This window comes from Nicotiana tomentosiformis, chromosome 7, assembly GCF_000390325.3.
Source record: "Nicotiana tomentosiformis chromosome 7, ASM39032v3, whole genome shotgun sequence".
NCBI classification, from domain to species: domain Eukaryota; kingdom Viridiplantae; phylum Streptophyta; class Magnoliopsida; order Solanales; family Solanaceae; genus Nicotiana; species Nicotiana tomentosiformis.
The window spans coordinates 64,471,580-64,488,246 of record NC_090818.1 but is presented as its reverse complement, the minus strand read 5'-3'; the positions used below and the strand labels follow the sequence as shown (position 1 = coordinate 64,488,246).

The 16,667-nt window shown below is 35.9% G+C and overlaps 2 protein-coding genes across 3 annotated transcripts; one reads left to right on the top strand and one right to left on the bottom strand.

Annotated features, from left to right (window-relative positions):
• The first annotated feature begins 4,748 nt into the window (after positions 1 to 4,748).
• On the top strand, positions 4,749 to 8,522 carry LOC104091546 (protein CHROMOSOME TRANSMISSION FIDELITY 7). 2 transcript variants are annotated; one of them, XM_070181627.1, is made up of 6 exons: positions 4,749 to 4,961; positions 5,144 to 5,405; positions 5,498 to 5,593; positions 5,716 to 5,784; positions 6,088 to 6,428; positions 6,836 to 6,999. In XM_070181627.1, the coding sequence occupies exons 1-6, from the start codon at positions 4,819 to 4,821 to the stop codon at positions 6,849 to 6,851; spliced, it is 927 nt and encodes a 308-aa protein (XP_070037728.1). In that variant the 5' UTR covers positions 4,749 to 4,818; the 3' UTR covers positions 6,852 to 6,999. The 2 variants fall into 2 exon arrangements, with proteins under 2 accessions (XP_070037728.1, XP_009595208.1); XM_009596913.4 differs by lacking the exon at positions 6,836 to 6,999 and adding an exon at positions 8,215 to 8,522 and having other exon boundaries at positions 4,750 to 4,961.
• Positions 8,523 to 10,527: 2,005 nt separating this feature from the next.
• Positions 10,528 to 13,784, bottom strand: LOC104091547 (multiple C2 domain and transmembrane region protein 14). Its single transcript, XM_009596914.4, has one exon. The coding sequence runs from the start codon at positions 13,716 to 13,718 to the stop codon at positions 10,707 to 10,709; it is 3,012 nt and encodes a 1,003-aa protein (XP_009595209.1). The 5' UTR covers positions 13,719 to 13,784; the 3' UTR covers positions 10,528 to 10,706.
• Between the last annotated feature and the right edge of the window lie 2,883 nt (positions 13,785 to 16,667).

The window sequence follows — 16,667 nt, the reverse complement described above, 5'->3', positions numbered from 1 at the left end:
AATTTAGATATTCCCACGACATTCCCAGGGGATACGCTCAGTGGGAAAAGGGCTGGTGGAAAATAATTTTCTAAAACATTCGTGGGTAATTTCCAGAGAGGGTTTCACGTGAACTTGATAAGTCACATAGTGTATTTTCCCATGACCGTCGTGGGAAAAGTAATAAAATATAATAATTTAATTTTCTTAAGTTTTTCACCGAATTTGTGGGAAGTATTAAAAATAATTTAGATATTTTTTTATTTTACCCATGGAAGCAGTGGAAAACATGCATAACCTGGAAATAAATATATGAACATTTCCACGAAAATCAGTGAAAAATATTGAAGTTCTAGAAAAATATGGACAAAATTCCCACGGAGTCGGTGGAAAATCCGTGGAAAATCTGGAAAATATTTTCATGGCAAAATCTATTTTTAGAACTACATCACCTACCAAGAAGAAAGTACAACCAACAATACAAGACTAAATACAATTAAGCATTCAAATACCAAATTCAGCATTCAATCTAATTTATTTCATAAATAACATCTAATTCAATCCATTTTATAAACAATATCCAACTAAATAGAGAGTAGAACAAAAACTCAAATAATCCAACATTCAATATTCAACATCCAAGTACCATCTAAGACAAACTAATAAAAGAAACTACTCCTTAGTTATCATCCGATGGTGCTGGGGAACGGGGTAGAGGAAATACACCAGATGCTAAGAGGGATTTTATCTGAGACTTAAGACTTTTAACATCACTAGTGACAAGTCTTAATGCATCGTCTTTTCGCCTCATTTGTTCCTCCCTTCACCTTTACTCTTCCTCTCTTCGTCTATCTTCTTCCTCTCTCCGCTTTGCCTCTTCTTCCCTTGCAGCCCTTTCTTGAAGATACAACTCAGTAATCTTTACTACCTTCCTATTCAATTGCTCAAACTCATCCAGATCAACCGAGTAATGTGAGGAAGAATAAGAACTAGACAATTCAGAAGTACGACGACCGAGACTAAACTCTTATCTAAGGCCGTAGACTCTCCCCTTACGCACGCCACCAGTTGCCTTAATCCATATGTCCATGATCTTCTCTTGAGATGGTTGGATTGGTCTACCTTGATCATCAATCGGCTGACTTTGAATGAACTCCTCTAAGCTTTGTTTGAAAGTATCTTGTAAAAAAATTATAATTATTATAAAAGTAAACTTTTTTTTTTATGTAAGTAAGTATCTTTATTTCTCAAACTTTAAAGTGAAACACGCATATAGATAAAAAGCTTAGCAATCTCGCTTGACTTAATCACTTTATTGTGTTTTAAAAATATCTAATGTATGAAACTTGCTCGTAAATTCATTGTTTCTAAGACGAAACGAATAAAGACTTAGATTTAATTAGACTATACATGAGGAAGAGAACATCAGTAATTTTTTCAAACCTAAGGTTTGAAACAGTAGAAAATTCCTATGTTCCGAAAAATCAAAAACGAAAAAGGAGAGGGTGAGTGAGAGAGAGAGAGTTCGACTTACCTGGAAATGGAGTGAAGCGAAGAACTCGTCGGTGGAGTGAAGAAACAGAGGAAGAAAATGATGTGAGTAAACTGAGAGAAAACTAAAAGGTTGTGTGAATAATAATAACTTTCCCACTACTTCCATGGAAAAGTTCTGTGGGAAAACATTTTCATAAAACACAAAAAAATCAAAATTCAAAATATTTTGTTCACACTGAATCTATGGGTATATTTAAAAATATTTTTTATTTATTTATTTTTCCCACTGTTTTCCCTGATTTTTTTTTCACTTTTATATAATTATTTTTTTAATAACTTTTCTCACAGAATCAGAGAGAACTAAATTACGCGCATTTTTGTGCCAAAATATTCCCACGGACAATCAACGTTATTATTTTTTTCTGAAAAAGAAATTTCATTTTCCCATTGAATTTCGATAGGAATTGCCACTGAAAATTTTTTCGTGAGAAATTTTCGTGGGAAAATGCTATGTTTCTAGTAGTGATTGGACGAGATCCCAGTTCTTTTCATCTCTTCTTTGTGCAATAAATTGACATCTTTCGATTATTTATCATTCAAACTTACTCCTACACACATAAAGCACAAAATGAGAATATTTTACTTTAAAAATCATAGTACTGCTCGCAACTCACACGAAAAAATAAGATGTTACAGTCTGTGATTCAATACAGTTAGGAAGTAATACAAAAGAACTCCAGCTATAAACAATCAGTAAAAAGTGATTAATTTGATCTGGCTAATATATTCAAATAACCAGATCATAATTTGATATGGTTAGTGTTCATGCATCACGTGAGTTTAGCTTCTTAATTGAATTGTTTAAAGCAATGACATATAGTGTGTAAAAAAGAAAAGAAAAATATATAAGTTACACTTTAAACTTGTGCCGAAAACTCAATTACACCCTCCAACTTTGCGGACGTCTTGTTCCCACTGTACTCTTATTCTGAGTGTTGTAATTATCCCCCTAAAAGCTAACATGGTAAAGAAAAAAGCTACACCTTTTTCAAACGGACATGAGCAGAAAAAGATTAAAAGGCAAATTAAATTGACCGCATGTCATGTTTCTATTGAATATTATACTACTAAATACAATTAATTCTTTGTGTACTTTTTAGTCTTTTTTTTCCTTATCTTTCATTCTCCGTACCCATTACCTTCTTTAGAACCTATCACCACATCCTCTTCGATCAGACCTCTTGCAATAATAGAAATCTTTAAAAAAGAATTTGCGTTATCAAGACAAATTAAGTGTGATTAAATACTACATATTCAAAAATTATAAGCAAAGGTGCAAATTATTGACCAGAGGCTTGAGATTTGAAAATAAACTCACAATTATAACAATGTAGATGCTATTGTTACCGATTTTTTTTCTCCAACTGCGAATCTTTTTAACCGATCGATTATAACTTTTGTGTACCCAAGTGAGGAAAGATGTGTTTCTAGTGGTTTTAGTATTAAAGTACACAAAACTCTTGGCGCTTCTTGTCCTTGACGCCATTACAACTATCTCCGGAAGCTATTGTTTAATTTGATGTTTACATATATTATTTTATATAAATACTCCCTCCGTTCCAGTTTATGTGAACCTATTTTCTTTTTGGTCTGTTCCAAAAAGAATGACCTCTTTCTAAATTTGGAAATAATTTTGCTTAAACTTATAATTCTACCCTTAATGAGAAATGTTTATAACCACACAAATACTTTGGGCCTCTTTTTGATTTGTTTAGGACCACAAATTTTAAAAATCTTCATTTTTTCTTAAACTCCGTGCCTAGTCAAGTAGGTTCACATAAATTGGAACGAAAGGATTATATGTTATTTTGCCAATTTATTGGTGCATATTAGTCTTTCTTTTCAATTGGAATTGTTAGCGGGAGTGAGCAATTATGAGAGAATACAGTGACTGAGATTACAAAGGTGATATACATTGCGTGAAGAAAAAAATGTGATGGTTTATTATTATGAAGGAAGAAAATAAGCGATATAAGATAGGATGAACCAGAAAGAGGCGTAAAATTCTTTTGGTTGAATCTAACCGGTTATGGGTTATATACTCAATAATTGAGAGAAGCGAGAGTGGGGGATAGGGGATTGATTTTGAGTGTGACAATGAGGTAATAGTTCCATTCTGAACAAGAATAGGGTGGTAATAGGACGCCCGCAAAGTTGAAGTATGCAACTGAATTTTCGAGAGGCATTATAAATTTAGAGCCCATTTGGATTGGCTTAAAAAAAGTGACTTTTAAGCACAAGTACTTAAAAGCACATTTTTAGTGCTGGAGCTTATTTTCTAAATAAGTTGTTATGTGTTTGGATAAAAGTGCTGAAATTAAAAAAAAGTTGTTAAAGTGTTTGGTAAACAAGTGCAAATAAGCACTTTTTCTATTAAAAAGACCGAAATATCCTTAAAACTGTTAACACTGAAAATAAGCTTATTACTACAACATCCTTAATGTAAAATTAACTCAAATAAGGACTAATTTATGTCTTAATTAACTCTAAATTAAATTAATTAGATAAGATTATTTTTAATAAATATAATCTGAATGCCAATAGACTTGTAACATGCTTTTGCTCTGAATATTCAATTACTAAATAAAATTATTTGTTTCTAGAGTGAAATAAAAAAAATATAATAGAAGTATAAATTAATGCCAATAAAACTAATGTCTTAGTCTTTGCATCGTTTCTTTTCTCCTCTGCTAGTTCTCACATTTGTCTAATGTCAGGTAATTAAGGGTCTTATTAATTACTTATCACAGAAAAAATAAAGCTACTTATTTATTATAATAATGTGAAGAAAGATACCTGCAACGTCAAAATGGAAGATGGAAAAAAAATGACGTTATGACTTTACTAAGGGTATTTTGTAATTTATATAAATAAAAAAGGAGGGATAATAAGGTCAATTACTTGGTCAAACATAAAAAGCTTTTAAGCCAACAAGCAATAAGTTGGTCATCCCCAGTTTGTGGCTTTTGGCTTAATTCAGCTTAAAAGTACTTAGCTTAAAAACTCTTTTAAGGTTTGTCAAACACTAACAAGGTAAAATGTGATTTTAAGCTGGTTTGACCAACTTTTAAGCCAATACAAACACCCTCTTGCTAATCCATAAAAGGTCCCCAAACAAGAAAACGTTTATTTTGACAAACTTTAGGGGGCGAAATACCATTTCTCCTAAACTTGTGAGCATACAAGTGATAAATAGAAGTACCACCCTCTCGACTTGTTTCAGTTCAGTGAGGCGGGAAGCGCTAAAGCAGAATTTTCACAGGGCCGAAAGAGAGAGAAAATCAAATGCAATCGAAAATTAGCAGCTTCTTCAAGCCCTCTTCTTCTACTGCAGACCCATCCCAATGTTGCAGTGTTATGTTTGATTATGGGAGGTTACAGCCAGAAATTGTTGTTACTTACCAGCGCAGACCTCAAAATTCAATTGGGTATATTCTCTATTACTTCTTTTATCTTTTCTTAATTCCTTTTCTCTACTATTGAATCTTGAAATTTCTGTCCTCGGAGTTGGAAATTATGTGTTTGGAAAAAAATTACATCTCAGAGTTGTTACTACCTAACATTGATGACCATTTTTAATTCCCCTTCAAGTTCTTTGCTGATTTTGCAGTGAAATCAATGGTGCATCAACTGGTGAAGCATCCAAGGAAATAGACTTGGGGAAATTTGCGCCAGACCTGGGGGTGGCAAAGTCTGGGAAAGTTTTGAATAAGAAGAGAAAGTACGCCCAATTTTATTTGGAACTGGGTCAGTCTGATTTTTTATTGCATACTTGTACCATCTGTGGCTTCAAGTATGCCAGAGGTGATGAAGGGGATGAAAAGTTTCATAAGACGTTTCACAAGAATTATACGCATGGTATTCCATTTAAGGTAATTCAGCAACAGAGTATGTTATTTCAAATTTGTGTAAAATTATTAAAAGATTAAAGTTCTATCCTGCTGGGATTTGATAAAATGTCCAGGGTTGGCGGAATGAAAGAGTTCTTCAAATTCCTCCACTTGAAATTGGACGAATTATCTTGGTGCTGGACGATGACCCTCCTCCTCAGAGAAACAAGGTTTTCAGATACTATTTGGTTATACATGAAACACTGTATTTTGACTTTCACGATTGATATTTCTCTAGTTAATCATGTTAAACAAAGTGTTCATAGACTTAAAGAGAGTGTGTTGTTGGCAGGTACAGGAAGTTGTGAAGATGATGGAGATGGAACTTGGAGATGGGTGGATATATCATCAGCTATGCAAGGTTCCGTTCTCTTGCAATTATAAGAAACTTACTGTCATAGAAAGTACACTTCATTGTTCAAAGTTATTCACTAATCAATATCAAATTTCAGCTGTCCAGCTTTCTACTTATATTTTTTATAATTTGAGTTGTAAGTTACTCGAGCTCAATGAAGCTTCTTAATCGTCCTATGACGTTGAATGGTTGTCCTCATTTTGCCGACTAATTTTTATGAAGAATTCTCCCTTCATGTGGTGGTTATGTGAGATACTGAGTTTGTCTAGCTATGTGAATGAAACTCTGAAACATTTCTCCTGTTAACAGGTTTATCTGTTTATATCTTCTCAAAGAATATCTGGATGTCTGGTAACAGAGCCCATAAAGAAGGCGTATAAGATTCTCTCAAGATCAGAAGGCAGCAGGTGTAAGGTTTCACCTGAGAAGGAAGCAAGACGGACTTCAACCACACTCCAATTTGGGGGAGTGAGTTTCCAAAGGGAAATTGTAAGAATAAATCAATCAACCAAAAGCCATGAAGAGTCTGATAGTGGAGTAATCTTGTGTGAGAAGGAAGCTGTATCTGCTTTATGTGGCATTAGAGCCATTTGGGTCAGTCCCTCCAACAGAAGAAAACATATTGCCAGCTATTTGCTGGATGCTGCTAGGTAATGCCATTCACTTTCTCAGAGTTGTTATGGTTCCTTGAAGTTTTTTTATTGTAAATATATTGCATGCTTAATGAACTGACAAAAGTTAAATTTACGGGGTTCAAACTAGTAATTGCTCCTTTTGAATTGGAAACAAAAAAATTCATGTCTGATAAACGAGACCACTGGAAAAAGGAAGAAAGGCGACAGTGACTGATAAAACAAACCTAAATTCCATAGAGTGAGAGTCTGATGCTCTCACTTGACAAGTGTCTTTGTAAACTTGAAGCTGAATTTTTCTTCACTTGGACTTGATAATTTATGAAAGGGGTCCTGGTATGCAAGTATTCACAGAATCAGAGTGGTGTACGCCATCAATGTAGTATGAGAAGATCCTACCACGGTGTACTCTATCTATATTGCAGAAACAGAATGGTGTAGTACTCTCTGCTGCTCAAGTACATGATGGAGTTGCTTGATTGGTGCTTCTCAAGATGAAGAGCTGTCCTCCAGCTTCGTAAAGTTTACCAGAGACTTCTACTCTCCCGGTACAAATGCAGTTTCAGACATAATGCCTCTAGTTTTTCCATGCAGTAATTATCTTGATAAGGAAATTGTTCTGAGGAATATAGCTGAGTGCTATCAAGGTGTTTTAGAGATGATTAAGAAGGTTGTGCCCACCATTTCCTATATTCAACGTGCAACAATTTCAAATTCATGCTATTACAAAGGTGTCAATGGTGATAAAGTGGCTGTTACGGGCAAGGATTATGCTTTACTCATGCCTACTAAAGAACAGTGGATACAAATGCAAACGTCCTTAGATATCAGTTTCAAAGGAGTTCTGGGATTCTTGGGGTGGTATTTACTTGCATTACGCGAAGTTGGTTCTTGAATTCAATTGCCAAATGATAATATCTTTAATATCTGCAGTCATACAGAAGAAACTGAAAACTTTGTTGTTGAGCATCACTGGTCTCTACTCTCTTTGTTTTTTTAAGAGTTTGGCTAAGATACATTCCACAAGTGATAGGAAAATGAATGTGATAAGACAACAAATTATTCGAATCAATGGCCTGGTCTGGTTAGTACCCAGCTGGGCCTCTTTTGTTCCATTAAAATTTAGGATACGACACTATGTAAAATATTACCCTCATGATTGCCCCTCAGGATTTTGGTGTAGTGGTAAGAGTGTAGCGTGTGATTTGAGGATTAGGCGCATGCCACGAGTTTGAACCCTGCCGCACACAAGAGCCTGGTTTTTGAGTAGAGAAGGGTTAGTGGCGGTCCCATTATTCACCGAGTTTCAGACCGTGCACTATTGGCCCTCTGAGATTTCTCTGTCATCAAAAAAATAAAAAATAGAAACATATTACCCTCATATTAGACTATGCCCCTGAGATTTGGTAAAAGAAAGGTGCATTAGCGGTTAATACATTGTAATTGGATAAGTTATAATGAATATGTCAAAACGAAATGACCAAGGAAAGAAAGAAGAGCACACCAAAATGAAAGATTGGATGTTGCTTAGTAGATGCTCACACACAGAGTTCGTCGTTGAAGCATCAGATGTGCTTCTATTTAGCAAATAGAGTTTGTCTGACCGTGCTCTCTGCAAAGTAATTGTTGCATTATAAATTTGGTCAAATAAGTTACTTGAAGTTGGTAAAATGGGTAATAACTATTTTCTTTAAATTAAACTCCTTGTTTGCCATTTGCAGTCTGGAATGCCAAAGCTCCGCATAGGTTTGGATTGCTTATGATTTACATTTAGTCTGAACTTGCTTCTCATTCTTCAATGCAGGGGAACCTTTTGCAAGGATTTAGTTCTTAAACGCTCAGAGTTAGCCTATTCTCAGCCAACCTCAGTTGGAAGGGCCTTCATATCCAGTTATACAAGCAGTGACTCTCTCTTTGTTTATACAACTTCTGATCTGTAGTAAGGGTTTAAGAAATAGCATGTTGGTTTTTTTATGCCAAGTATATTTCAGTTAGCCTAGTAATTTACTGGATAATCCATCTATGTTCATGTGTGGAAACTTATTGATATTTCTTTGTTTTGACTGGAGCAGACAAAGCTATTCTTTCCCAATATATTACATGGTTAAGTTAGAGTCTGGCCAAGCTCTGTTACAGGGCGTTTTTTTTATGCCAAGTATATTTCAGTTAGCCTAGTAATTTACTGGATAATCCATCTATGTTCATGTGTGGAAACTTATTGATATTTCTTTGTTTTGACTGGAGCAGACAAAGCTATTCTTTCCCAATATATTACATGGTTAAGTAAGAGTCTGGCCAAGCTCTGTTACAGGTGTAGACTGAGTCTAGTCTGTAATAATCTTCTTGCTCTCAGCAGGTGGTTGTATATCTTTAACTGGAAGTCAATTACTTGGCTCCCTCAGTTTTCTCTACGATAAAGGCTTCTTTGAATTTCACAGGTTCATTCATTTCTCTATTCAGTTTACTTTCAACTGTGTTGCACGTCAAATGACTCATCTCGTCTAGTGCATTAATGTAAAAGAGATGGTTGAACTAATATAGATGACCATCGCAAGCTAAACTGGGAGAGCATAGTGGACTTTGGCAGTCAATGTTTGTGGTTTGATGTGCCATCTGTAGTATGCCTCTGATTTCGAAGTGATGCGGGGAATGAATCTCTGAGGAGATGATTGCGACATTGATAACTGGAGCATAAAGAAAAAACACACTGCTGCAGCCCATAAGACATCTGCTTGGGGAAGCCAAGTCTCTAAGCACAAAACAAATGCTTTGAGTGAATGGAGAAACCAATTTCTGGTCCATCATTTCTTCCTTTCATTTCCTTCTCATTTCCAGTTTTCCTTTCCATCTATCTCTCTTCTTTTTGACCTTTCATTTTCTTTCTTTGTTCTTTTTTTTTCTCCTTCCTCTTTTTGATCCCTTGTAGTCCATCCACTACAACTCAGTCATTACCTGTGTTTGCTCCTCTATGGACATTGGATGCACAATTTATCAGAATGTTTGATACATGCTGCCAAAACTGTTTGTGTACTCATTTTATAACTCTTCTGTGGACACTGCCCAAAGCATTAAAGAAGGTATTGTACAAACTGTTCTGTGGACACTGCCAAAATTATAATCATTTTTGTACATCCCTGCCCTTTCTTTGAGCAGAAAGGATAAAGCAGGATAGGATAGAAATCTTCTGAGCTAATTACACTATACTCAATTAGTCATTCATAGAATATCTGAAAGCAGTCAGCAGATGGTTGGCTATAAGTACCAAAATAGGAAGCAACCACCCAACAGACAAAGTGAGATAAACTCATGTTTTTACTATGGTTTTCCTACCACTATAAGAATGTTGTTTGAATCAACAATGAGGGAGAAAACTATACTGCTTTAAAGCAAATTCAAACAGTATTTAGGGCAATGAACGAAGTTACTTCAACATATCTTTGAAGCAAATCCAAAGATAATGACTAAGGATACAACAATTTCATTGCCCCCCCTCCCCCCCCCCCCCCCCCCCCCGCGGGCGCTTAGGGGTGGCAAACAGTTGGGTCGGGTCGGGTCGGGTCGGATATGAGTCAGGTCAAAAAGTAATGCAAAAACGGATAAATTATCCATATTTGAATCGTTTTTAAAAAGTTCATTATCCAACTCATTTTTAGTGGATAATATGAGTGAATAACTATTTTCTTTTAACCATTTTGCCACCACTACGCGCGCTAAACTAAACCTAAAACAGCACTAAAACAGAATATATATGTATGCAAAGTGCAGTGAAAATCCTCATAAATGCCTTTTATGGAACAACTAGAGGATGTTTGGCAATTCCTACTGTTATTTCGTTACACTACTGTAGTGTCCTTCACTAGTCTAAATAAGAACAATAAATGACGATCAGTTTGCGACTGCCCCCCTCCCCCTTCTCCCCCAAAGTTGCCTAAAGAAACCTATTTATTTTTCTCCAAATAGTCATTTCTCTATTTCGACATTTATATGAAAAAAAAGTATATTGGAGTAACATTACTTTCGGTTCCTTTTTTCAGCTGCGAGTTATTGTGATCCTTACCCAGGCTCTCTGACTCATCTAATGGTCATTTATGATCTACTTTTTAACGCACACACCAACTCAATTCAAGACAGTGTATTAGTAATATTTTGTCCTAATACACCAACGGTCATTTCAATTGGCAAAGTATCAAAATACACATATTGTTAAGAAACAAAAAGCACTGAATTAAAAAAATAGTACGCCATGTTTTACAAAACAAAAACAAAGCCACGGGGAAAGTGCAGTAAAAACAAAATCTAAAGAATTTGATCGGAGAGTGGTGGAAGTCGGCGGAAAAAGTTGACGGGGAGGGAAGGCATGTCGTGGCGGAAGCGAGGGTGGCGCAAGTAATACAACCCTGAGCCTAACACAAATGCCTTGAAGGGAACGACATAGAACAGCAATGAAGCAAATAAGCACACCACCACAAATATAGCAGTAGCTCTAGGATCCCTCCAATTGAACAATGCTTCTAACCTCTCCCCTTGTGCTGCAACATCACCTAGTAGTGTTTGTGCCCTCCCTGCTAGTGCCCTTAACCTGTCATATCGAACCCGAACATGTTCCATAGGCCTCGACGTCGGGAATCCATCAAACTCCTCATCGAGCTCATCGGGACCTATTGCATCCACGTGAGATAATCGAGGATCCATGGTGATTGCAACACGTTGCCGATATCGAAACCTTAAGGAAATTATCAAGAAGGCATACATACAGATTGTAGGCAATACTAGGTGCGGACATAACACAATGGCTATCAATAGTATATGCACCAAAATTGTGGTTGGTGGGTGCACCCATGTCCTAATTCCATCTAGCCAACGTGCTAATGTGGCCGCTCTAGACAAGCACCCGACCACTCTGAACCAATTCGACTTGCTTCGCCTCATGCTCCATATGTGAGTGTCTGAATCCAACATACATTGAACCACTTCTTGACCCAATGCAGGTTCTGACCTAGCCAATCTTGCTGTGACTATCCTCATAGCAGTGTGCCTTAAGATATCCTGTTGAGCTGGACCAAATGGGCGCACATAATGCATTCTTGGCAATATTGGATTTGTATAGGCTTGTATCAAACTCAGCCACGATGAACAAGTAAACCTCAAAGCAATCTCAATGTCACCCATTTTCTTTGCACCACTAGGAAGCAACACCATAAGTGAATAAGTACCCATGTACATCTTATTCGTGTCCAGCGTCGACAGTCGTACTCTTAGCTTTCCAAGTCGTACATCTTTCTTGTCATCATGCTTGTACCTCCCATTATCAAACACCCCAATTGTCAACACGGTGCAGGGATCATATACATCCCAAGTATACTGCTCATTCCACCTCGGATTAAACCGATCAAGAATTGTACGCGTCCGGGCCCACTTGGGTCCGTACTTGGCCACCACGTAGGCATCGGTGGTCCCACGAGTACCATCTTTTGTTTTCACAGGGAGTAGATTATTAGCACCTCTAATACCAACTTCAAGCAATCCAATAGGTGGTTTGGACAATTGTTTTGCTGTGGCTCTAACATCACTGGTTAAATGTGCTGCTTCATCAAGCACGTGATACCCACCCTCCAAACAAACTCGCACGTGTATCCTACCAGCATAAGGCTTTTTCTCATCACCCACTAAATTAAACCACCTTGATCTCGGCTCTGATTTATCGTCCGTACGCTTATCAATGGACGTGACCTGCACCTTAGCATAACCCACCACTTGACAGTTAGTAACATCTTCCACTGTGATCACCAAAAACGGCTCAAACGGCTCAGCTGCTACGAATACAAGGTCTTCGTTCCACGTAGGATTGGAAGCCGAGCTGGAGGACCCCACCGTGGTTCGGCTCGTCTTGAATAACTGTGCGCCGAGCTGCGCTTTCACATAGAGGTCCGGACTCCGAACCTTAGGCTCGGTGCCACCCGAACCTAGCTGCAAATCTTGGGTTTGGATGACCGTTAGCCTTAAATACCACAGCTTCGGTGAAAGGTAGACTTTGGCTCGGGTTTCCGGTATCAATCCGCCGGAGTCCGATTGCCATGCCTCGTTAAATGCTTCGTCCGCCTGAGTCCCGAGCCACACCGCCAGCATGACGTCATTTCCCGGCGGGTTATTCTGATCAGCGGTAACACCTTCTAAACTGTACCATTGAGGAGCTAACGGACTGTCCGGCGGCACTCTTTTTGGCACTTCCTGCAAATCGAACGACACCGTTCCAATGCTATTCTCATCAGTTTTATCATCGGCAACCTTCTTTTCGACCCAAACAGAGACTTCTAAGGATGTTGAGTTTAATCCCTCTTTGTCGAATGCGAAAACTTGATCCCACTCTTTGTTATCCGCGAGTGATTTGGTTTTTATACTGTGAGTTCCGATCACGAGCTTTGCGTAAGCGGAGGAATCAGGCTCTTGATTGGCCCGTTTCGCCTTCACAATTCGAACGTAGAGGAATGGCATTTGATCGACAAGATCGAACGCCCCTGTTCGACGATCCACACTACTGGAGAGATTCTTATGAAGGACTTTGAGTTCACTTGTATTTTCATTTGTTATCGGCTTTTTGTTAGGCGGTTTGTGTTGAGCTATCGGAGGATGTTCCAGTACTTCTGGTTGTGGTGTTGGTGTTGGTGTTGGTGCTTCGTCTTTTTTCTGATTCTCTGGTGGCTTTTCTTCTTTCTTTTCGTCGGGTTTCTTCTCCTCTTCCTTCTTCTTCTCCGACGACTCCTCTTTCTTTTCATCAGAAGGAGGAGCAGCCGCGGGTTTCTCCTCGGGTGGCTTTTCATCTCCCTGTGGCGGCGGAGGATTTTCAGCCGCCGCCGCAGCAACTTCCTCCTTCTTTTCCTCCGTTGGAGGAGGAGCCTCTTCGTCTACGTACCAAATCTTAAGCCCAATCTCGCCTTTAATTTGAGAAAAGACGCTCCGTTTTTCCAAGGGATAATAGACAAGAGGAATTTCGGAGCCAAGTTTGAGGAAAGTAGTAGCAGATATTTTGACTTTACCGAGGAAATTGCTCCTCTTACCGGCTTTTTTGTCGTTGTAAATGTTGAGTTCAAGAGTCTGAGAGGGCATGGAGTGAAGGTCGTGGAGCAAGAACTCGAGATGCTCGTCCCATTGGGGATTGAGATCTCTGAACTTAGTCTTGGTGCGACGACGTTGGCCGTCGAAATCGACGATGACAAAGGCGCTGGCTGTGCCTTGTCCATCTTTGGGCATCAAATTTCTGGCATTGCAAACTTGTACTATCAGTTTTCTAGTGCAAATAGAATCACCCATTTGAGAAGAAATTATTTTACCGGTTAATCGGAGAAGAAAGAATGGTGGATATGAGAAAGTAGGGAGAGTGAGTGGGTCAGTGGAGCCTTTTAAAGTGGGGGGAAAGGAGCCTCTTTTTCACTTTGCCATTTTTTTTTTTTTTTTTTTTTTTTGGCTCTCTCCTAGTATTTGTTTTTACATATTTGAAAGTGGGGTGGGTACTGGTCATTAAAATGCTACTTTTCCGTTGAGGTTATGACAAATATGGAAATATATTTTACGTACCTCTTTTTTATTTGAAAGAAACTGTTTTATAATGTCTTTTATTTTTCAGAGAAATAAAACCAATAAAGGTAATTAAACCATAGATAAAGGTAAATTTTGGATGGTTAAAGGTTCATAGAAGACATCGTGGTCTGTAAAAATTACTACAAAATGAAAAAAAAAACCGTCGGTTTTATATGGGCTAAAAATTATCTTAGTTTAAGTTCAGATCATATCAGCATTAAGAGACTCTTCAAGAACTGTCATGTGTCACAAAATGACTTCGACAAAAGGCATGTTCAGGGTCAAAGTAATCTCATAAGAGATGAAGGGCGGGATCGAGGAGTCAATGTAGATCAAGGTCGAGGACGAACACTTATCTTAAATAGAGTAATAACGGTTAGTTTTAGGGTAAGACTTTAAAGAGAACATTCCAATGAATATTCTCTATATCTGTACTATTAGAGTTTTTTGGCACATGTTCCTTTATAAATAGAAAGAGACATAGTTATAAGGGACATATAATATTTATTTGTAAGACAATACATTAACTTTCTCTAAAGAATCTTGCTTTATTACACACATACAAAATATATTCTTTTCTTGAGATTCTTGTCTAATTCTTCCCCCACGATACAAGAAAAATTCGAATATTCAAAGACTCATCAATCATTCATCATTGTCAGAAAGAATACCCACGAATCTTACCCTTTTTGGGTGACTCACATGTTCTTATTTACTTAAATGTCATTCATTGTTATTTAATGTTATCTCCTTTATTTTTGGGTCATTGAATATTGACAGTGTTATCATCATTTATTGCTACTTAGAGAATATACGTACTATCTTGCTACAAAATCGGTTAATATATCTTTTGGACATTAATATTGGCTAAGATTAACTCTATTTTATTAATCTAATTATTTAAATAAGGATCTAAATTTTGGGTTAAACAAGTTTTCATTCGATCTACTTTTACATGAGACTTATGTTTTAGTTTTTTTCATCACCTTTACAGAAATCGCCTAAATTCTTGAAATTTTAGAAACAAAATTACATGCGTTAAGCTATGGTGAAAGTATATCAGGTAACTAATATTTTAATTTTGAAAGAGTAATAAGCATGTTAGGAATATTTGGAGTAATTTTTATAGGTAATCATTTAACTTTGTGTTCATTACGCAAAAATTATTTTTCTTCTTTTTGTTACGTAAAAATTATTTAATTTTGTGTTCATTACTCAAAAGTCACGTTTCTTTTTTTTAGTTACACAAAAATCATTTTACTTTGGTCTATTTATCACAAAAGTCACATTGGCCAAATTTTATAATATTTTTACTTGAAAAGTCTATTATGCCCTTGCCATTATAAATCCCCTCATTTATATAACACCTTCTATATACTATATACTATATTTTTACCTAGGTATTTTACTTATAATTAAAATAACTTTATATTATTTTATTTAATATTTTTTATAATATATATTCCGTGGCACTCAATTTGTTTAACCATATTCAAACATGAACATATTTTAAATATAAAAACAACAAAAATGTATATTTTTTAATATTTATTTGAAATTATAAAAATAGATTTGTTTAACAAATGATAGTTTTTTATAGTTAATAAGAATTTTATAAAAAAATTTGAAGTATATTTGTGTTTAATTAAGTTTTTTAAAGCTTTATCTATTAATATTATTTATTTGAAAGTATTAATCGGACGTGTCATTGTGCTAAATGTAAGTATTTTATTTATTAGATTAATGGGTATGGCTTGACCGATAAACCAGTGAGCTTTGATTTTATAATTTTCAATAAAAATATTTCATTAAGCATGATTAAGAACGTGGACTTGAGATTTGTTCACGGTAATATTACCGACAAATTTAATAATGCTACTTATATATCTTGAAAATTAATGTTAAAAAAAAATTAAATGTACGAATATATTATAAAATAATATTAAGTTATTCTAATTATAAGTAAAGTACTTAGGTAAAAATATATTATATAGCATATAATATAGAAGGTGTTGCATAAATGAGAGGATTTATAATGTGAAGGGCATAATAGACTTTTCAGGTGAAAGGTTTGTAAAATGTGGTTAAAATGACTATTGTGATAACTAGAGCATAGTAAAATGATTTTTGTGTAACAAAAGAAAAAAAATTGACTTTTGGATAATGAATGCAAAATTGAATGACTTTTACGTAACGAAAGAAAGCAAAGTGACTTTTGGATAAAAACACAAAGTTGAATCACCGTCCATGAAAATTACTCAAATATTTGGTAGTCAATTACATGAATCATAAATCAATATCAACTGTTTTATTTTATGACATTTCTTCTAAATCGTTTCACATTGCTCCTTATATAGTAGTTTAGACGTATTTAAATTCGAACATAAGACCTCTAATTCAGAGTAAAAAAATCTTTACCCTTCCATCAGACTCTTAATTTTAGCGTCTTCTTATAAGTAATATATGCAACTTGCATATTGTAATCTCATTGAATAGTTGGTTTTAAGAAAATAAAAAGAATACAAGTCCCTAAAGACTTCTTTAGCAAAATGTCAAAATACATGTGCTCATGTGTCATAACTCATAGGTGAAAAGGGGGGAAAACTGTGAAATTAATTATGTTTGGAACCGTTGATTTATGTACGAACTTTTCATTAATTATCATCCTAAAATTAAAAAGGA